This window comes from Tachypleus tridentatus, chromosome 10 (genome assembly GCF_004210375.1).
Source record: "Tachypleus tridentatus isolate NWPU-2018 chromosome 10, ASM421037v1, whole genome shotgun sequence".
NCBI lineage: Eukaryota > Metazoa > Arthropoda > Merostomata > Xiphosura > Limulidae > Tachypleus > Tachypleus tridentatus.
In genome coordinates, this window is record NC_134834.1 from 30,098,241 (window position 1) to 30,120,676 (window position 22,436).

At 35.4% G+C, this 22,436-nt stretch overlaps 1 protein-coding gene across 1 annotated transcript in view; it reads right to left on the reverse strand.

Moving 5' to 3' along the window:
• Positions 1-5,171: 5,171 nt before the first annotated feature.
• LOC143228322 (titin-like) overlaps positions 5,172-22,436 on the reverse strand; it is a 98,531-nt gene continuing 81,266 nt past the window's right edge. The window contains 10 exon segments of the mRNA XM_076459592.1: positions 5,172-6,143; positions 6,761-6,924; positions 7,963-8,151; positions 8,297-8,443; positions 9,386-9,551; positions 17,289-17,428; positions 17,986-18,115; positions 18,530-18,688; positions 19,650-19,845; positions 22,039-22,118. Of these exon segments, the coding sequence (XP_076315707.1) occupies positions 6,003-6,143; positions 6,761-6,924; positions 7,963-8,151; positions 8,297-8,443; positions 9,386-9,551; positions 17,289-17,428; positions 17,986-18,115; positions 18,530-18,688; positions 19,650-19,845; positions 22,039-22,118 (1,512 nt within the window). The 3' untranslated portion in view covers positions 5,172-6,002.

The window sequence follows — 22,436 nt, forward strand, 5'->3', positions numbered from 1 at the left end:
TTTCACTTACAGGATTTAACAAACACTGTTTGGGGATGTCAGGTTTTGCCTTTCGTGTCCAAGCTTTTCGTTTGGATGATTTAAGAAATACGATTAATAATTTTATAAAAACATCATTAACAAAATGAAGTAAATTTGCTTTTACAAAATAGAAAATCGTATCGTTGTGTTACATAAAATAAGTCTGTAGTTAACAAGTCATGAATACCGTATACGGCATATGAAAAAAAAAAAAGTTTTAGTAGAAATTGAATCACGTGACTTTCTGAGTAAACTTCATTCGGTTATCCTACACTACGTGTATATGCTACATATAATGCATAGATATGCTCTCATATTCTTACTGGTAAGACAATCTAATGATACATGCTATTACTAATAAAACCTGGTGGAAACCAGGACGATTAAGACTGTTTATATATATTTGTTTATTTGTTTGTTTTGGAATTTCGCACAAAGCTACTCGAGGGCTATCTGTGCTAGCCGTCCCTAATTTAGTAGTGTAAGACTAGAGGGAAGGCAGCTAGTCATCGCCACCCACCGCCAACTCTTGGGCTACTCTTTTACCAACGAAAAGTGGGATTGACCGTCACATTATAACGCCCCCACGGCTGGGAGGGCGAGCATGTTTGGCGCGACTCGGGCGCGAACCCGCGACCCTCAGATTACGAAGCGCACGCCTTAACGCGCTAGGCCATGCCAGGCCGTTGATATATATTATTAACAGACAGTGGTACAGGAACCGAGCACTCCCGAAAGATTTGTGGATGTAATCATGAAGCACAGGAATTCCTATGGAGACCGACACAACACAATTTCCATTTACAGTTCTAAATTTTCCAAAATTCGAAACTGAAAAAACAACAACAACCAATAGTATAGTGTCATAGCTACTCATTAACAATAGTCTTTAAGTGTAACTGATATCCGGCATTTTAGAAGCCCTCCCTCCAAAATGACATAGCAGAATATCTGCGGACTTACAACGCTAGAAACCAGACTTCGATACCCATGGTGGGCAGTGCACAGATAGTCCATTGTGCAGCTTTTTGCTTAACTTCAAGACAAAGAAACAAACATTTAAAAACCGTGTATTGTATAATGTTGCAATAACTCATTAAAAATGTCCTTCATGTATAACTGGTAACTAACATTTTTAGGTTCGTCAAAAGTAGCTTGTCTGGTAAACAGAAGTTCTCACGTCAGTCACTTGCAAGATTGGTTTGAATTTCGTGCAAAGCTACACGAGGGCTATCTGCACAAGGCGTCCCTACAAAGCTACACGAGGGCTATCTGCACAAGGCGTCCCTAATTTAGCAGTGTAAGACTAGAGGGAGGGCAGTTAGTCATACCACTCACCGCCAACTCTTGAGCTACTGTTTTGCCAACGAATAGTGAAATTGACCGTTACATTATAACGACCTCATGACTGAAAGGACGAGCATCTTTGGCACGACGGGGGATTTGAACCCGCGACCCTCGGATTACAAGTCGAGTACCTTAACCATCTGGCAATGTTAGGCACACTGGTAAAAAAACAACATAATTTGAAACATTAGTGGATATGAAAATAGTGTGTGTATGTGCCTCGTAATGATAAAGTAATAATATAGGGATTTGTTACATAGCGTTACTATTAAAGCACCTCAGAACCGATTAGTGTTGCATTTCTTTAACTTTGACAAGTTCATCTAGCATATTTTCAGCCTTCCTATGATAAAGCAATTATCGCTTTCTCTGGCGGTGTTTCAGATTATTTTATTCCAGTTTCTTCTTAAGCAATAATCGTTTATATGGAAATTTCATTCAGTAGCCAACCACAACACAGAACAATCATAGGGTGATCGAATTCTTCATAATTTTCTAGAGTTGATGATTCGAATAAAAGCTTTCGTTACATCAATTTAAATTATTATTTTTAATTTAATTAAACGCACTGTGAGATAGTGTGTGTTTTCTTATAGCAAAGCCACATCGAGCTATCTGCTCAGTTCGCCGAGGGGAATCGAACCCCTGATTTTGACGATGTAAGTCCGTAGACTTACCAGCGGGGGATACACATACACACAGTTACAGTACATTGCCTTCTACTTATATATTTCTTTTTATCATCTCTTATTCTGCCAACTTTGCTTATTTTCAATTTTTTATTCCATTGCCTTTTTTTATTATGATGACGAGAAACCCACTTGAAGTAAAAATATTAGGTTGAGGAATAATTCGTGAGCGTTTTTAAATAATTTCATTCAAGCATTACATGCAAGACTATACAATACTTCAATGCATGAACACATTACACCTTTATTTCATGTAAACCATTTATTATGATGCAAGACATTAAATGCGAAAAGCAGATTTCATGCTCGAATGACATTCCATTTAATGAGCTGAAAATGAAAGCAAAATTAAAGACATATGAAAATCAAACACACCATCTATTAGAACAAAAATTATCTACCAAATGACATGAAAAAAAGCGTTTCATTTATGAATATATTTTTTAACTTGAAAAAACGCTCACGAATTATTCCTCAACCCAATATATTATAAAGACGGCTGCTATGGATATTAAAACTTTAATTAACTTCAGATTAACGAAGAGATGACATAAGAAGGTCGAAACATTATTCTGTGCTTTATTTTATACTCCCATTTCAGCCGTGGGGGCGTTGTAATGTTTCGGTCAATCTCAGTATTCGCTGATAAAATAATAGCTTAAGAGTTGGCGGTGGGTGGTGATGACTAGCTGCTTTCCCTCTTGTCTTACACTTTAAATCAGGGACGGCTAGCGCAAATAGCCCTCGTGTAGCTTTGTGGAAAAAAAACAAAACAAAAAAACAAGCTTTTTAATTGATGTTTTAATGATCCGTCTTTAGAATATATTTTGACTTTTTTATTGTTTTTCTATGGATCATAACGTAATTTAAGTACTTATTAGAATCTTTGTATGTGATTATCTTTATCAGAATATGCGTATGACATGTTTAATCTACGTTTTAAAATTTACCTTAAACATTTTAGAAACTGATCATGGCGTGACCTTACTAGTTGTATTTGTTACTCGGGTCAATGTTATTTGGATTTTTGTAGGGTTTTTAGTCCATCTATCACTTTGCATAATAAACAAACAAAGTTAAAACCATTAAAATGAGTTTATCGATTTTATTTATTCGAAGGCCAGGTGGTTAAGGCACTCGACTTGCAATATGAGGGTCACGGGTTCGAAACTCCGTCACACCAAATATGCACGCTCTTTAAACCGTGGGGGCGTTATAATGTGACGGGCAATTCCGCTATTCATTGGTAAAAGAGTAGCCGAAGAGTTGGCGGTGGGTAGTTTTGGTTTGTTTTGAATTTTGCGCAAAGCTACTCGAGAGCCATATGCGCTAGCTGTCTCTAATTTAGCAGTGTAAGATTAGAAGGAAGGCAGTTAGTCATTACCACCCACTGCCAACTTTCCTTATAAGTGAAAAAAAAAAAGGCCTTAAGTGGTAGGGCACTAACATTTATACAAAATGCTTTTATTGGAAAAGAAAGTGTCGTCTAGATCAGAGGTTCCTAAATTGGTAGCGACATTAAAGTTTCAGGAAGCCGTAGTCATTACATAAAATTAATTAACATACGAAACGTGCATGTTACAAAAAAACACAAAAACGTGAAATAGTAAAAAACAACAACAGATTTTTACAACACCATTCTTTAGATTTATTGTTTGCAATGAAAGTAAGGTACATATTGTTTATAAATGCATGGGGGGTCATTCAGGATGCGCAATGTTATATTACGGGTTAGTTGTGCTATGGTGAGACATTTTGAGATGATTGCCTGATCTGGATAACAATCCAAAGAACAACTGTTAAAAGTATACACAGGCAGCTCCAAACTATTTCAGGCTTTTTGTTTTGTTACTCGTTACAGGTTTTACAGTTAGGAAGAATAGTTTTAGAACTACGTACGTCGTTTCGATCACAGTGTTCTTGCTTATAAAAAGTGAAATTGAAACGAAACTATTCTACGGTTTATTATTATGTTTTATATCCAGTAGAATACAGTGTTATATTCATTGTTGGTGGAAGCTGTATTGTTAGGTCATCATCAGAACTTTAATAATATATTTACAGCAGACGATGCTACATTCATTTTCATCAGTTAATCGTTGATTAAGTTACAGTAATATTTTTTGCTGAAAAACACAAGAGGCACCTGGCAACGAGTTTATAACTCACTCATTTAGTAATTATATATATATATATAAGTTTCACGATTTTGAAATAAAAGGCGAGAATGGTAAGTTTAGTTAGAAAATAACGTCCATGTTGTACTAACCTTTCACGTTTGTAACAATGATTTTCATTGGTTGTCAGGAGCTGTTAGACTAATCATATCATCCGTTTTTTACCTTTTTTTTTAAATACATTTGTATTAGATGTTTAAAAAATACTGACTGAGACAGATGATGTAATCTATAGACTAAATTTATTGCGATAAAAGACGCTTTTCTACACGTAACGTAAGATAAAAGCATCCATTTCTTAACATACGTGTTCGAAGATAAGTTTAATATTGCTAATAAACTAACATAGTAAAGAAATAATATAATTTAATTTGAAATAGATATACTGTCGCTGTAACAAAATTGTGTTTACCATTATCCTGACAGAAAAAGTAACCCCTAGTAACGCCATCTTACTGTTTTATGTTTCTTAGACTGTTTTTACCTAGAATTATAAAACTTGAGAGCGTAATTGTTTTAAGCATAATATTTGTAAAGCCTTCACTTCTAAACTATTCTTATACATTTTCTTTCTAGATTTTATTTTTTTTAATGAATTACTTGTTGCGCGTAGTCTTAATTTACAATTGATTTTTGACCGTTATCTTTCATAAAAACAAACATAAATTAACTTTATTGGTCACATAAACTAATCATGTGTGTTCTTGGCAAGGTAAAGAGGGGAAAAATTAGTAGGTTTCTGGTGCCATGACCATAAACGGAAGCTATGTTGCTTGGGTGACAAAAAAAGAGGGAAACCGACCCATACGGTCTATTTTTGGTCTCGTGATTCATTACGTAGGCATGTTAATTGCGGTTTTTAGCGCGAAAATGATACTGATTTCCATTTAAAACTTCGCTTGTGATACTTATTGAAGTAGATTAAAACCTCCAAATATAGAATGACCTCAATTTTTTTTATTACACAGAACACGTCGCCTAATGCATAATATCTGAAAACGGTGTATTTCATACGACAGCAAAATACAAAAACAAGCAAACGTCTCAAAATTCAAAAAAACAAATAAAAAACCTAGCAATATCGTGAAGTTAAAAAGACCCACATAAAAATAATTATTATAAGGCACATGATAAGAATATTTTGAGCAATATGACATTTTGTGTACGTTAAATATAAAAGTGGACAGTGACTAGTCGTCACGTGATCCACATTCTAAATAAGTGTATATCAAAGTTTATCTAGCTTGCAATATCACATTAATAACGAATTAATAAAGTAGATTCTATATCCAGAGAGTAATCCCTATCACAGTTACTGCAGATTATAATTTAATAGTTCCTTATTTATATAACCATCTATTTTAAGGGAAACAATAGCAGACCACTGAAGCATGTGATACTAAAAGGGGTGTCCGCTTTGTTATGTTTTATATAATAAAATAAAATCATACATTTTCAGTAAACATTTTGTAAGCATTTAACTAATCGCACTAAGCTTAACGAAATTCTAAAACATTACACAACAATAAATTAAAGTTTATAAATAGCACGATCTAACTAAATCTCAAAACAATTTATGTAAATATCAGTCGGTTTTCATTTTTAATGACATACTATAAGTTTAATTTACAATTTTTCTGCTGATATAAACGTTCTTTTATATAAAAATAAGCGAGTAATGGTAACCCGAAACATAGATTAGCGCAAGCCTAACTTCAATACCTCTCCAAGCATCCAATTCGTGGTGTGACCAGCGGTCAAAGCTTCCTTACTGTTTTCTTTTGACGTACAGTTTAGCTGCACTTTCTACCTGTCCACTGGCGTTAGTGGCTCTGCAGGTATACAACCCCTGGTCTTCCATGTAAGTCTGGCGGATAACCAAGGAACACGATCCAGAGTCCTGCACCATCTGTAAAAATAATAATGAATAATTTTCTTCTATTTTAATGATTATAAGAATCAGAAAATCTACGTTTCCATTTAATGATGCCCTCACTTGTACAGCGGAAAGTCTACGGATTTACAACACTAAAACCAGGGGTTCAATTCCCCTCGGTGGACTCAGCAGATAGCCTGATGTCGCTTTGCTATAAGAAAACACACAAAAAAAATTTAAGGACACGAAAATTACGTTTCAATAGGCAAACCTAGTCCCAGAAATTTATTTTTTGGTCACATAAGTCTTGAACTCAACTATCAAAATTGTAAGAACAATAAATAAAATGTGACGTTTTTCTAGATATGGCTGTAGAATAATTTACGTATGTATCGTTTACTTTAACAAATAAAAAATAATATAATTGCATTACATATTTAGAATAAATATATTTTTTATATGTGTGTGTGTGTGTGTGTGTGTGTGTTTTCTTATACCAAGGCCATAGCGGGCTACCGGCTGAGCCAACTGAGAGGAATCGAACCCCTGATTGGAGCGTTGTAAATCCGTAAACTTGCCGCTGTACTAGCGGGAGGCGATTATTTTGTATTTCAAACCCCTTCCTTCCTCCTTTTTTTGTATAATCTTACCTGAAAGTCTTTGGATTGTTTGATTGGTGCGCCCTCTCTAAGCCAAATTATTTTTGGTGTTGGTGTTCCAGTGAATGTTGTAACAAACCGTGCAGGACGTCCTTCCGGTACTGTTAAGTCACTAAGAGGGCTCAGACCAGGTGGTATTTCGGCTACTTCGGGAACTGTAATTACAAAATATATAATTTTAGTTGTGAAACTGGTTGTTAGACGTGAACTTCCAATCAGTAAAAAGTGATCACGAGCAGTTATCGTATAATATTGTAAATAGAGTTTTATTGAAAACCTGTAATGAAAGCAAATTTCAAAACAAAGTTGTATTTAAGTTTTTCGTAAACTAGTTTATTTTGAGTTGTATTGTTAATACTTGTTGTTCTAGGAGAAATAAGAATAAAATTTCCATTATCAAAACTCTGATGTAAACGTTAAAACAACGAATTTTATTAAAACACGAAGAGAATGTTTTAATTTGGTTTCTCCGTCAGTTATGTTTAATGCGATGAAAATGAAAAATAACATATCTTGTTTTCCTCAGTTCATTCCCTTTTAGGCCCGGCATGGCCGGGTAGTTAAGGCGCTCGACTCGTGATCTGAGGGTCGCAGGTTCGAATTCCCGTCACACCAAACATGCTCGCCTTTTCAGCCGTGGGGGCGTTACTACATGACTGTCTGTGCTACTATTTGTTGATAAAAGAATAGTCGAAAATTTGGCGGTGGATAGTGAAGACTAGCTCCTTCCTTCTAATCTTACACTACTAAATTAGGGACGGCAGATAACCATCGTGTAGCTTTGCGCGAAATTAAAAAAAACAATCATTCTTTTCATAGGGATAGTCCATTTTTAGACTACTCGCAAAACAGTTTTCGTAATTAACCCCTCTCTAGCAAAAGATATGTTAGATCTAAAAACCAGTGGCGAATGAATATTGTTAAAAACCCTAATAAAGTAAAACAGTTCTTCATCCTTCAATCTTTATCATTCCGCAATGTCCTTTTAAGTTACGACTGCAGTCTGAGAACACTTGAAGCAACTGAATTTTTGTCGTAGTACGTTCACTTAAAGTTTAATAAAATTACACAATAATTTTACATATTTCACACATTTTCTCCAGAGTAAGCATAATTAATAGAGTTATTTCAGATCTGCCAACTGTAGGACTTCCATGATTATATTAGAGACACAAGAAGAATTTATCACTAACCTTTGACCTTAAGGCTTGCGCTCGTGGTAACTGTTCCATTAGGGTTGGTTGCAACAAACTTGTAGACACCCTCGTCTTCTGGGAAAGCCTCAGAGATATGGAGAGAGTAAATGTCTTTCTCTACAGACATACGGAAATACCTTGACTGTTTCACTTGAGTGTCGCCTTTGAACCATTTCCCTCTGGGGGCTGAAAGAAGAACACGTAGAAAATACAATGAAAACCATATAGCACTGCAGAATATGAAGTTTTTGAAAACATGTTACAAACGTACGACGTAACATGATCGAACAGTTAAAATGTGCAAATATAATAGGTTGTAAACGCATCTTACCTGGAGAGCCAATGATCTTACAAGTAAACACTGCGGGCTGTCCCTCCTTTACAATGACATCTTTGATTGGTTTTACAACCTCAGGTGCTCTTGTCTCCTTGGTTTGCAGTACTTTAGGAGACGTGGGCGTTGCCTGGGGGGATTTAGCTGTAATATATTAAATAACACACATCTTATTAAGTCACTGATAGAAGTGATCGTTTTCTAACTGAATTTAATCGACTTCACTTTATTTTTTAAACATTTGGTTAATAAACACGATTACCTCTGGAATGTACATGTTTAACAGTTACTTAAACTGTTTGAGTAAAATTTCATAACACACCACGTTAGATTCATAAACGTTTATTTTTAGTTATTCCAAACAAACAATGTAAACATACAGATCTTAAAGTGTGTATACATTTATAGATATCAAATACATTGACCCACTGATGCACCAAACATTAATACCATCCTACAACAGTAACAGTTGTCTAAAGCAGTGGCGAAGCCAGGCAAGAAATTTTGGTTGGGTTTGTTTCAGAGCAAAACTAAACTAAATTGGGTTATCCACTGTGCCAACAGCTGGAAATGAACTTTCAATACTAGCATGATAAATCTGTGAATTTGATGCTGCTTATGGGAAGACCTTGGCTGAATTCGGAGATGTAATGGACAGACAAACCCACAAACCTTTGGGGTAAGTTAAAAGGATCTAAACAAGTAACAGAAAAAAATGCCACTTGCAGTGAATTCGGACATGGAAACCATCAAGATGTCTAACTGCTTGGGCCTGGGCGCTATTTGGTCTGCTTTGACACGCCCATATCAACCCATGGGCATACTGCTGGTTTTAGGTACTTATGTTCAAATATTAATATTAAAATTTAAATTTCTAACTTATCATGGGGCCACATAGAGGAACTCTTGTGACTGCTATATAAGAGTTAAAAGATGGCTTATTTAAGACCATTTTGAATATTTGATCTAGTAAATACTAAATAACATCATATTAACAATCGTTAAGTAACGTATATGAGGTTTTTAGGTTCTCAGCACTTGGTCACGCAGAGACTTCAGGAGAAATAAGAGACTACGGATAGTTACATTCCACTAAAACTTGAGTCTGACAGCGAGCTTCTCCAGCCTGGTTAATGGCCACACATTCGTACATTCCGATATCTTCGATGGTTGTATCCAACAACATGAGTGTGTACATGTCACCTTCTTCTAACGTCTTGTGAGTTGCATCAGGAACCAACTTAGTGCCATTCTATATAGAAAAGAAAACATGAGTGTTCATTAAGGTATACCTGATAACATGAAAACAACAATATGAGTGTTTATTCAGGTATACCTGATAACATGAAAACAACAATATGAGTGTTTATTCAGGTATACCTGATAACATAAAAACAACAATATGAGTGTTTATTCAGGTATACCTGATAACATAAAAAAAACAACACGAGTGTTCATTAAGGTATACCTGATAATATAAAAATCAACAACACGAGTGTTCTTTCAGGTCTAACTGATAACACAGAAAAAACATGTGTGTAAAACAAAAAACAAGAGTCTTCGTGCAGCTATACCTGGTAAAACAAAAAACAAGAGTCTTCGTGCAGCTATACCTGGTAAAACAAAAAACAAAGAGTCTTCGTGCAGCTATACCTGGTAAAACAAAAAAACAAATGAGTCTTCGTGCAGCTATACCTGGTAAAACAAAAAACAAGAGTCTTCGTGCAGCTATACCTGGTAAAACAAAAAACAAGAGTCTTCGTGCAGCTATACCTGGTAAAAAAAAAAAACAAGAGTCTTCGTGCAGCTATACCTGGTAAAACAAAAACAAGAGTCTTCGTGCAGCTATACCTGGTAAAACAAAAAACAAGAGTCTTCGTGCAGCTATACCTGGTAAAACAAAAAACAAGAGTCTTCGTGCAGCTATACCTGGTAAAACAAAAAACAAGAGTCTTCGTGCAGCTATACCTGGTAAAACAAAAAACAAGAGTCTTCGTGCAGCTATACCTGGTAAAACAAGAAACAAGAGTCTTCGTGCAGCTATACCTGGTAAAACAAAAAACAAGAGTCTTCGTGCAGCTATACCTGGGAAAACAAAAAACAAGAGTGCTCCGTGCAGCTATACCTGGTAAAACAAAAAACAAGAGTCTTCGTGCAGCTATACCTGGTAAAACAAAAAAAAGAGTCTTCGTGCAGCTATACCTGGTAAAACAAAAAAAAAAAAAGAGTCTTCGTGCAGCTATACTTGGTAAAACAAAAAACAAGAGTCTTCGTGCAGCTATACCTGGTAAAACAAAAAACAAGAGTCTTCGTGCAGCTATACCTGGTAAAACAAAAAACAAGAGTCTTCGTGCAGCTATACCTGGTAAAACAAAAAACAAGAGTCTTCGTGCAGCTATACCTGGTAAAACAAGAGTCTTCGTGCAGCTATACTTGGTAAAACAAAAAACAAGAGTCTTCGTGCAGCTATACCTGGTAAAACAAAAAAAAAGAGTCTTCGTGCAGCTATACCTGGTAAAACAAAAAACAAGAGTCTTCGTGCAGCTATACCTGGTAAAACAAAAAACAAGAGTCTTCGTGCAGCTATACCTGGTAAAACAAAAAAAAAGAGTCTTCGTGCAGCTATACCTGGTAAAACAAAAAAAAAGAGTCTTCGTGCAGCTATACTTGGTAAAACAAAAACAAGAGGTCTTCGTGCAGCTATACCTGGTAAAACAAAAAACAAGAGTCTTCGTGCAGCTATACTTGGTAAAACAAAAACAAGAGTCTTCGTGCAGCTATACCTGGTAAAACAAGAAACAAGAGTCTTCGTGCAGCTATACCTGGTAAAACAAAAACAAGAGTCTTCGTGCAGCTATACCTGGTAAAACAAAAAACAAGAGTGCTCCGTGCAGCTATACCTGGTAAAACAAAAACAAGAGTCTTCGTGCAGCTATACCTGGTAAAACAAAAAAAGAGTCTTCGTGCAGCTATACTTGGTAAAACAAAAACAAAGAGTCTTCGTGCAGCTATACCTGGTAAAACAAAAAAAGAGTCTTCGTGCAGCTATACCTGGTAAAACAAAAACAAGAGTCTTCGTGCAGCTATACCTGGTAAAACAAAAAACAAGAGTCTTCGTGCAGCTATACCTGGTAAACAAAAAAAAGAGTCTTCGTGCAGCTATACCTGGTAAAACAAAAAAAAAAAAGCAGTCTTCGTGCAGCTATACTTGGTAAAACTGGTAAAAAAAAAAAGTCTCCGTGCAGCTATACCTGGTAAAACAAAAAACAAGAGTCTTCGTGCAGCTATACCTGGTAAAACAAAAAAAAAGAGTCTTCGTGCAGCTATACCTGGTAAAACAAAAAAAAAAGAGTCTTCGTGCAGCTATACCTGGTAAAACAAAAAACAAGAGTCTTCGTGCAGCTATACTTGGTAAAACAAAAAACAAGAGTCTTCGTGCAGCTATACCTGGTAAAACAAAAAACAAGAGTCTTCGTGCAGCTATACCTGGTAAAACAAAAAACAAGAGTCTTCGTGCAGCTATACCTGGTAAAACAAAAAAAAAGTCTTCGTGCAGCTATACCTGGTAAAACAAAATACAAGAGTCTTCGTGCAGCTATACCTGGTAAAACAAGAGTCTTCGTGCAGCTATACCTGGTAAAACAAAAAACAAGAGTCTTCGTGCAGCTATACTTGGTAAAACAAAAAAAAAGAGTCTTCGTGCAGCTATACTTGGTAAAACAAAAACAAGAGTCTTCGTGCAGCTATACCTGGTAAAACAAAAAACAAGAGTCTTCGTGCAGCTATACCTGGTAAAACAAAAAAAAAGAGTCTTCGTGCAGCTATACCTGGTAAAACAAAAAAAAAAAAGAGTCTTCGTGCAGCTATACTTGGTAAAACAAAAAAACAAGAGTCTTCGTGCAGCTATACCTGGTAAAACAAAAAAACAAGAGTCTTCGTGCAGCTATACCTGGTAAAACAAAATACAAGAGTCTTCGTGCAGCTATACCTGGTAAAACAAAGAGTGCTCCGTGCAGCTATACCTGGTAAAACAAAAAAAAAAAGTCTTCGTGCAGCTATACTTGGTAAAACAAAAACAAGAGTCTTCGTGCAGCTATACCTGGTAAAACAAAAAAAAGAGTCTTCGTGCAGCTATACTTGGTAAAACAAAAACAAGAGTCTTCGTGCAGCTATACTTGGTAAAACAAAAAAAAAAGAGTCTTCGTGCAGCTATACTTGGTAAAACAAAAAACAAGAGTCTTCGTGCAGCTATACTTGGTAAAACAAAAACAAGAGTCTTCGTGCAGCTATACCTGGTAAAACAAAAAACAAGAGTCTTCGTGCAGCTATACCTGGTAAAACAAAAAAAAAAAGAGTCTTCGTGCAGCTATACCTGGTAAAACAAAAAAAGAGTCTTCGTGCAGCTATACCTGGTAAAACAAAAAAAAAGAGTCTTCGTGCAGCTATACCTGGTAAAACAAAAAAACAAGAGTCTTCGTGCAGCTATACTTGGTAAAACAAAAACAAGAGTCTTCGTGCAGCTATACCTGGTAAAACAAAAAACAAGAGTCTTCGTGCAGCTATACCTGGTAAAACAAAAAACAAGAGTCTTCGTGCAGCTATACCTGGTAAAACAAAAAAAAGAGTCTTCGTGCAGCTATACCTGGTAAAACAAAATACAAGAGTCTTCGTGCAGCTATACCTGGTAAAACAAGAGTCTTCGTGCAGCTATACCTGGTAAAACAAAAAACAAGAGTCTTCGTGCAGCTATACTTTGGTAAAAAAAAAAAAGAGTCTTCGTGCAGCTATACTTGGTAAAACAAAAAACAAGAGTCTTCGTGCAGCTATACCTGGTAAAACAAAAAACAAGAGTCTTCGTGCAGCTATACCTGGTAAAACAAAAAAAAAGAGTCTTCGTGCAGCTATACCTGGTAAAACAAAAAAAAAAAGAGTCTTCGTGCAGCTATACTTGGTAAAACAAAAAACAAGAGTCTTCGTGCAGCTATACCTGGTAAAACAAAAAACAAGAGTCTTCGTGCAGCTATACCTGGTAAAACAAAATACAAGAGTCTTCGTGCAGCTATACCTGGTAAAACAAGAGTGCTCCGTGCAGCTATACCTGGTAAAACAAAAAAAAAAGAGTCTTCGTGCAGCTATACTTGGTAAAACAAAAAACAAGAGTCTTCGTGCAGCTATACCTGGTAAAACAAAAAAAAAGAGTCTTCGTGCAGCTATACTTGGTAAAACAAAAAACAAGAGTCTTCGTGCAGCTATACTTGGTAAAACAAAAAAAAAGAGTCTTCGTGCAGCTATACTTGGTAAAACAAAAAACAAGAGTCTTCGTGCAGCTATACTTGGTAAAACAAAAAACAAGAGTCTTCGTGCAGCTATACCTGGTAAAACAAAAAACAAGAGTCTTCGTGCAGCTATACCTGGTAAAACAAAAAAAAAGAGTCTTCGTGCAGCTATACTTGGTAAAACAAAAAAAAAGAGAGTCTTCGATGCAGCTATACCTGGTAAAACAAAAAACAAGAGTCTTCGTGCAGCTATACCTGGTAAAACAAAAAACAAGAGTCTTCGTGCAGCTATACCTGGTAAAACAAAAAAAAAAAGAGTCTTCGTGCAGCTATACTTGGTAAAACAAAAAAAAAGAGTCTTCGTGCAGCTATACCTGGTAAAACAAAAAACAAGAGTCTTCGTGCAGCTATACCTGGTAAAAAACAAAAAAAGAGTCTTCGTGCAGCTATACCTGGTAAAACAAAATACAAGAGTCTTCGTGCAGCTATACCTGAGTAAAACAAGAGTCTTCGTGCAGCTATACCTGGTAAAACAAAAAACAAGAGTCTTCGTGCAGCTATACTTGGTAAAACAAAAAAAAAGAGTCTTCGTGCAGCTATACTTGGTAAAACAAAAAACAAGAGTCTTCGTGCAGCTATACCTGGTAAAACAAAAAACAAGAGTCTTCGTGCAGCTATACCTGGTAAAACAAAAAAAAAGAGTCTTCGTGCAGCTATACCTGGTAAAACAAAAAAAAAAAAAGAGTCTTCGTGCAGCTATACTTGGTAAAACAAAAAACAAGAGTCTTCGTGCAGCTATACCTGGTAAAACAAAAAACAAGAGTCTTCGTGCAGCTATACCTGGTAAAACAAAATACAAGAGTCTTCGTGCAGCTATACCTGGTAAAACAAGAGTGCTCCGTGCAGCTATACCTGGTAAAACAAAAAAAAAGAGTCTTCGTGCAGCTATACTTGGTAAAACAAAAAACAAGAGTCTTCGTGCAGCTATACCTGGTAAAACAAAAAAAAAGAGTCTTCGTGCAGCTATACTTGGTAAAACAAAAAACAAGAGTCTTCGTGCAGCTATACTTGGTAAAACAAAAAAAAAGAGTCTTCGTGCAGCTATACTTGGTAAAACAAAAAACAAGAGTCTTCGTGCAGCTATACTTAGTAAAACAAAAACAAGAGTCTTCGTGCAGCTATACCTGGTAAAACAAAAAACAAGAGTCTTCGTGCAGCTATACCTGGTAAAACAAAAAAAAAGAGTCTTCGTGCAGCTATACTTGGTAAAACAAAAAAAAGAGTCTTCGTGCAGCTATACCTGGTAAAACAAAAAACAAGAGTCTTCGTGCAGCTATACCTGGTAAAACAAAAAACAAGAGTCTTCGTGCAGCTATACCTGGTAAAACAAAAAAAAAAAGAGTCTTCGTGCAGCTATACTTGGTAAAACAAAAAAAAGAGTCTTCGTGCAGCTATACCTGGTAAAACAAAAAAACAAGAGTCTTCGTGCAGCTATACTTGGTAAAACAAAAAAAAAGAGTCTTCGTGCAGCTATACTTGGTAAAACAAAAAACAAGAGTGCTCCGTGCAGCTATACCTGGTAAAACAAAAAACAAGAGTGCTCCGTGCAGCTATACCTGGTAAAACAAAAAAAAAAGAGTCTTCGTGCAGCTATACCTGTAAAAAACAAAAACAAGAGTCTTCGTGCAGCTATACTTGGTAAAACAAAAAACAAGAGTCTTCGTGCAGCTATACCTGGTAAAACAAAAAACAAGAGTCTTCGTGCAGCTATACCTGGTAAAACAAAAAACAAGAGTCTTCGTGCAGCTATACCTGGTAAAACAAGAAACAAGAGTCTTCGTGCAGCTATACCTGGTAAAACAAGAAACAAGAGTCTTCGTGCAGCTATACCTGGTAAAACAAAAAACAAGAGTGCTCCGTGCAGCTATACCTGGTAAAACAAAAAACAAGAGTCTTCGTGCAGCTATACCTGGTAAAACAAAAAAACAAGAGTCTTCGTGCAGCTATACCTGGTAAAACAAAAAACAAGAGTCTTCGTGCAGCTATACTTGGTAAAACAAAAAACAAGAGTCTTCGTGCAGCTATACCTGGTAAAACAAAATACAAGAGTCTTCGTGCAGCTATACCTGGTAAAACAAGAGTCTTCGTGCAGCTATACCTGGTAAAACAAAAAACAAGAGTCTTCGTGCAGCTATACCTGGTAAAACAAAAAACAAGAGTCTTCGTGCAGCTATACTTGGTAAAACAAAAACAAGTCTTCGTGCAGCTATACCTGGTAAAACAAAAAAAAAGAGTCTTCGTGCAGCTATACCTGGTAAAACAAAAAACAAGAGTCTTCGTGCAGCTATACTTGGTAAAACAAAAAAAAAGAGTCTTCGTGCAGCTATACTTGGTAAAACAAAAAACAAGAGTGGTCCGTGCAGCTATACCTGGTAAAACAAAAAAACAAGAGTGCTCCGTGCAGCTATACCTGGTAAATGAAAAAAAAAAGATATCTGTTCGTGCAGCTATACCTGGTAAAATGAAAAAAACAAATGAGTCTTCCTGCAGCTATACTTGGTAAAACATAAAAAAACAAATGAGTCTTCGTGCAGCTATACCTGGTAAAAAAAAAACAATATGAGTCTTCGTGCAGCTATACCTGGTAAAACAAACAACAAAGAGTCTTCGTGCAGCTATACCTGGTAAAACAAAACAACAAATGAGTCTTTATTCAGCTATACCTGGTAAAACAAAAACAAGAGTCTTCGTGCAGCTATACCTGGTAAAATGAAAAAACAAATGAGTGCTCCATGGAGCTATACCTGAGTAAATGAAAAAACAAGAGTCTTCGTGCAGCTATACCTGGTAAAACAAAAAAAACAAGAGTCTTCGTGCAGCTATACCTGGTAATAAAAAAAAAACAAGAGTCTTCGTGCAGCTATACTTGGTAAAAAAATCAACAACAACGAGTCTTCGTGCAGCTATACCTGGTAAAACAAAATACAAGAGTCTTCGTGCAGCTATACCTGGTAAAACAAGAGTCTTCGTGCAGCTATACCTGGTAAAACAAAAAACAAGAGTCTTCGTGCAGCTATACCTGGTAACAAGCACAAAAGAGAAGAGTGCTCGTGCAGGTATACCTGATAACACAGTTTACGTAAGTATACCTCACAGCACAAAGAAGTTCACACAGTATACCTGATTACATAAAAGTTATAACAAAACTAAAAGGTGATTCAACAAGATAAACACAACATCAACTCTGAACGTACAAGAAACACCCAGGAATTCAGTGTTTCATATTATAGTCATCCAGCTGTTCAAGGTGTCCCAAAACTCTATAAAAACTTATTTGGCTGGTAATAAACTGCTAACACTTTCTGAAACAACAAGTTGCCTTTTGAGTTTATTCAGAGGCAAACGTTATTTGAAGAAAATATTCCAAGATGATTTTTACGTAGCCTCAGTTATGACTCCTAAACGCGTTCTTTAATTTTTTATTGTGTCTGACAGGTCATCCATATCAACGCTCCCTAATTCTACACATTTTATTAAAATATTAAAACTTTATTAAACTATCCTGGCATCAATTTTCTCATCTGTGTGGGTGGGATGGTTTTAGAGAAAAAAAATCAAGTTTTAACAGACAATTTTTATATTTTTGGGGTCGAATATCTTAATCAATTTGAAATGAGCCGCGAGTGAGAAAATATTAAAATAGTTTTAATTACCTTCAACCAGTAGACGTCAATAGGTTTGGAACCGGATAGACGGGCATCGAGACGAACAAGCTGACCTGTCTGAACAGCACTTCCCTGTATAGTTTTAACGAAACTTGGTGGTACCTTACCGCTTCTATGTTCTCGTTTTTCTGAAAAATACACGAGAGCTGAGCATAGATATTTATAACTGTATTAAAATAACCACTCAAATATATCTTATTGTAATCTTACTTAAAAAACAACGATTTAAGATGTCGAAAAGTAAAGTAGTTTACAACTATGTTTTAACTCACACCAGGTGGAACAATATTAAACAAAAGCTGGATTGAAGAGGGCACGCGAAACGTAGAAAACAGCTTCCTTTAAATTTGGTACTGTTCCATTACTGTGAATTTAAACTTTCGTGGAAAGGAATACTTTGAGAGCGTACAGGGTTTGATACAAATATATATTACTGGGGTTTCGTTTGAAATGAAGTTTTCATTTTAAGACACGATAAAAGGGAATTTCACCAAATAATACGAGTAAAGATAAAAAAAAACAGAAAAGAAAGAAGAAAAACAATGCTTTACGAGGAAAAAATATCTGTAGTAGAAACTTCTACAGAACGTCTATATGTACCATGGATGAAGTACATATATAATTCTATATAACTTCGGTTAAATCTACGGCATCTTTTCAAGATACCACAAACTACAAAACTAACCTTCAACTAGTAGATTAGCAGAACTTTTGGCTGACCCTCCTCTATTTTCGGCCTTCACAGTAAACATTCCACTGTCTTCTACATATACTTCTCTAATGACCAGTATCGACATATTAGGCCTATTTACAACCTGAGAATGTACCGTATATGTGTCACTTGGTAAATAAGTTAGACTATAAATATATATATATATATAAACGAAATCGCTGCTGTAAAATCAGTTAATAGTGAAATAAAATACTTTAACATATGAAAATCTCTCATGTTCTTGTAATTTATTTTGTGGTTTGTTTGTTTTTAAGCATGAAGCCATACAATAATTTTTTACTCGTGAATATGTTAAGGTATTTAGTATTAAATATACACGAAAATATATATTTTATTACAATTTACAGCTTTAACGGTAAGTAAAACTGGTTTTGGAACAGGTGCGACGTTTCGATCACTGCTGCAGTCAAGTTCACATTATCAGTAAAGCCAAACGAAACGAAACTATTAGTAAAATATATAGTTTTTCACCTATATTGAATACTTTTATACAGACCTGGAAGTCATCTGAAGGGGTGATTGGAAAATTTTCTCTATACCACGTGATTGTTGGTGCTGGCACTCCAGTGAACAGACATTCAAATTTCGCAGATTCACCTTCGAAGGCTCGACACGGTTGAATTTTCTTTGTGAAAACTGGGGATATGGTCTTGGGCTGTAACGTAAATAACGAACGCCTCGTGAATTTATAAACTAATAACTCGTAGGATATCACATCGAGTAAATAATCTTTCGGAACGAAACGAACTAAATGTCAGAATTGGTGCACTAATTGCATAAGTACGTTTTATTATTTACAAGAAATAGATTTGTTGTTAAATACAAAGATACACAATGGGCAATTTATGCCATGCCCATAACGGGTATCGAACTCCTGTTGTCATCATTATAAGCCATCAGACTTACTGCTTACCCAGCGGGAGAGGAGATAAAAGGAAACAAAATATGAAACAGTACGATGACAATTTTGTGATACTATTACGTAAATTACAGAACTTTCTCGATATTTTTCTTAATTCAGTTTCCAACGTTTCGCTAGTTTCGGTTTTAAACCGAATATTTTAAAATAGTATACTGCTCCATACATATAAATGTTGTTTCAAAGCTCATCTGTCAGCCCACCTGGTGAGGTCTACCAGCGAACGAAACGTAATTTGTAGAAGAAAAAAAGTGTGTGTTTGCCTTCTTTTAACAAAGTCACATTGGGCTATCTGCTGAGTCCACCGAGGGAAATCGAACCCCTGATTTTAGCTTTCTAAATCCGAAGACTTACCGCTGTCCAGCCTAGGAACTGGACGAATGAAGGAATGTAAGAAAATATACTTCCCATCATTTCTACAATACATATTAGGTCTGTCGGTTTTTAACACCTTCCCAGCTTTTGGTGTTTCATCTGTACCTTTCGGGATATGTTCTGTTTTATCTCATAGCTTGAGTTGTTCATTATAGATTTAGTTTTGTTTGGATTAAATCATGAATCACATAAATGTTGGAGACAAGTAATATTTTAAAATATTATCCCAGATCTTAGTGACGTTCCAATTGCAGAAAAATATAGTTATTCTCTTAATTTGCATAGAGATCATAAAAATATAAAATAATCTCCGATTTCTTACCACTTCACCAACAATCCTTCTTTCTTTTGTTTTACCTAGGTGTTCTTGTTCCATAGTTTCAGTTAATGTTGTATGACGAGTTATATCCAAGTCTCCCTTAGTTTCGTACTGAGTTTGCTTCTGGCGAGCAACAAGAACTTCTTTCCCATGCACCACACTTTCTGGAGATGTAGGTGAGGGCAAGTTTTGTTGTTCTCTGTAAACGTTATATCAATATCTATTAGAAAACAAAAACTGAAACCACACGAGTGTTATTTACTATCGTATATTACATGGAAAATAAAAAAATTGGTAATTTAAAAACCTGCAATTAGGAATCGTTCAAAATGTAAGGACACATGTGTAGACATTATGAACTCAAACTACAAATCACTATTTTGACTCCTACCGTTGTCCTGAGTAAATAATGTTCACAGTATCCCCAGTTCTGGTTTCTTAAGTTTTCTACGATCTCTATTTGTAGGTGTTTAAATTACCATTTTTTTATTTATCGTGTTTGCTGCTTTTTTTATGCTTAGTTATGGAGAAAGGATGACTTGATATGGTAGCTAACTTTACACACTGCAGTGATAATATAGTAGTAGCTAGATACGGTTCGTGATGATTTACTGAGCCGTTAGCTATTTGATCGCAATGTAACAATTTAAGAAACTGTCATGGACATTTGCTTGAGAAGATAGCAAACATTTATGGTTTTTGTGTAACTAAATTAACTATATATAATGCATAACAATGAGCAAAAAGATGTCTGGACTAAGACATAACCTCCCACTAAAAAAATTACCAGTAGAATAGCAGCCTTTTCAAACAAAACATACACGTCTAAAACATCGCTTTAAATAAACTTGCATGCCTTTTAAAATAATTATTATTTGAATGTGTTCAATAAAATTTAATATTATCTTTACTGATTTTTATTTTACTACGTCATATCATACATAAGATAGGGGCTAACTCTCTAACGACAACGATTGAATAGTGTACAAAGCATTCAGTATTTTCATGTTACAGTCATCTAACGTTTGTTTGTTATTGGTTGATAATTCCTGTTAAACTATGATAATATCGTTTACACTGAAATTATAATGCTTTTTAGTTTAAGTAAAATACTGAAGAAACAAATCGACACGTCAGTACCTCTAAGACCTTTGCAGTACCTTATTTAGTATTCTACAAAAAGTTTGGGTGAAATATATGAAGCGGTTTTTGTTGTAGGTTGGCAAGAGAGTAATAAGAGTTACACACAGGTTTCTCTGAGCAAATTTTTCTTTTCTTTGTAAGTCTAACAAGTGTCTTTTTATATTTGTAAAGTCTAAGCAGCTAATAGTAAAAGTTATCAAGTATTGTTTGAAATGAATCTTCACTGTTTATGGTACTTTTTGCAAGACGTTCTATTAGGATGTAATGCAATCACTTGCGATTCCTATTATGAACCACTGTCATGATACGCACGAAGGTCAAACTTTGATGTCTTTATACTTTTGATTTATTATTGATTGTGTATTGAAGAGTGCCCAAGGTCACCTTACACCATTATTGGCTTGATACAGGTCATTATGGTTCAGTGACGAGTGAAACTAACGAAGATTCTAATCAGCCCCTGATAAGATTTTTATCCAAGAACTTTATGAATGTTACATATAAGATTTTTCCATTATTATTTCTCGAACTGTATAGAATATACTATTCCAGGTTAATATACTGTAGGATTATAATAGTTTAAACCTGTTTTATGATGCTATATTTAATTTGTTAACATTGGTCTTTAAGTTTAACAAGCATACACTTCTATGAACATTTCGTCTGAAACTAGAATGCAGGACTGGTTTCGTCCTCTAGGATATTCGTTCATGTTTTCAAGGATTCACGCGATTGCTTTACAGAATATATTGTTTGGTTTGTTGTGAAATTCGTGCAAAGCTACTCGAGTGCTATCTGTGCTACCTATACCTAATATAGCTAGTCAACACCACTCACTACCAACTTTTGGGCTACTCTTCTAAAAACGAATAGTGGGACTAACCATCACATTATAACGCTCCACGGCTGAAAGGGCGAGCATGTTCGGTAACGGGGATTCGAACCCGTGGCCCTCAGATTACGAGTTGAGCTCCCTAACCACCAGAGACAGATCGACGAAATACATCAAATCATTTCTTTTTTACAAAGTAATGAATTCAACTATGTATTTGTCCTTCCATCAGCATGAATCAAGTTCATCCTTTGAGACTACTATGTCTTATTAAAAGCTTCGATAAAAAGACAAGTTCAGTTTTAACCGAAATAAAATAGCAGTTAGTCTATTAGAAACATAAAGTAAAACAACACTGAGATATCTGAGTAGAGGTGATCTTACAGTGATAGAGGACTATGAATGAAAGAAACTTACACTTTTTCACAGTAAGATTTTGCCATGTGACTCACTTGCGATTTTTCTTCTACCCTCTTTTCCCCAGTCACGCTGTCCACCTATGATGTTGTTAAAAGGCATAATAACAAATATCGTTTCAGATGCAAGCTTTATGTAAATAAATTCAAACAAACAGATTACCTCTCAACTGATCTGTAACGTTTTAGAAACTAAATAGGAAATAAATGAATAATATGTTTAATATCTCCAAATTTATGTATTCAGTTAACACTACGATTTGACAGAAGGGTTAAGAACAAATAACCTAAATCAACCATGATTTGTTGAATAATTTGAATTTTCAATTTGTTCAAAATCAAAGCGTCACATACAATAAACAATCACTTTACCAAGCCAGACAGAGTCAACGAACCATA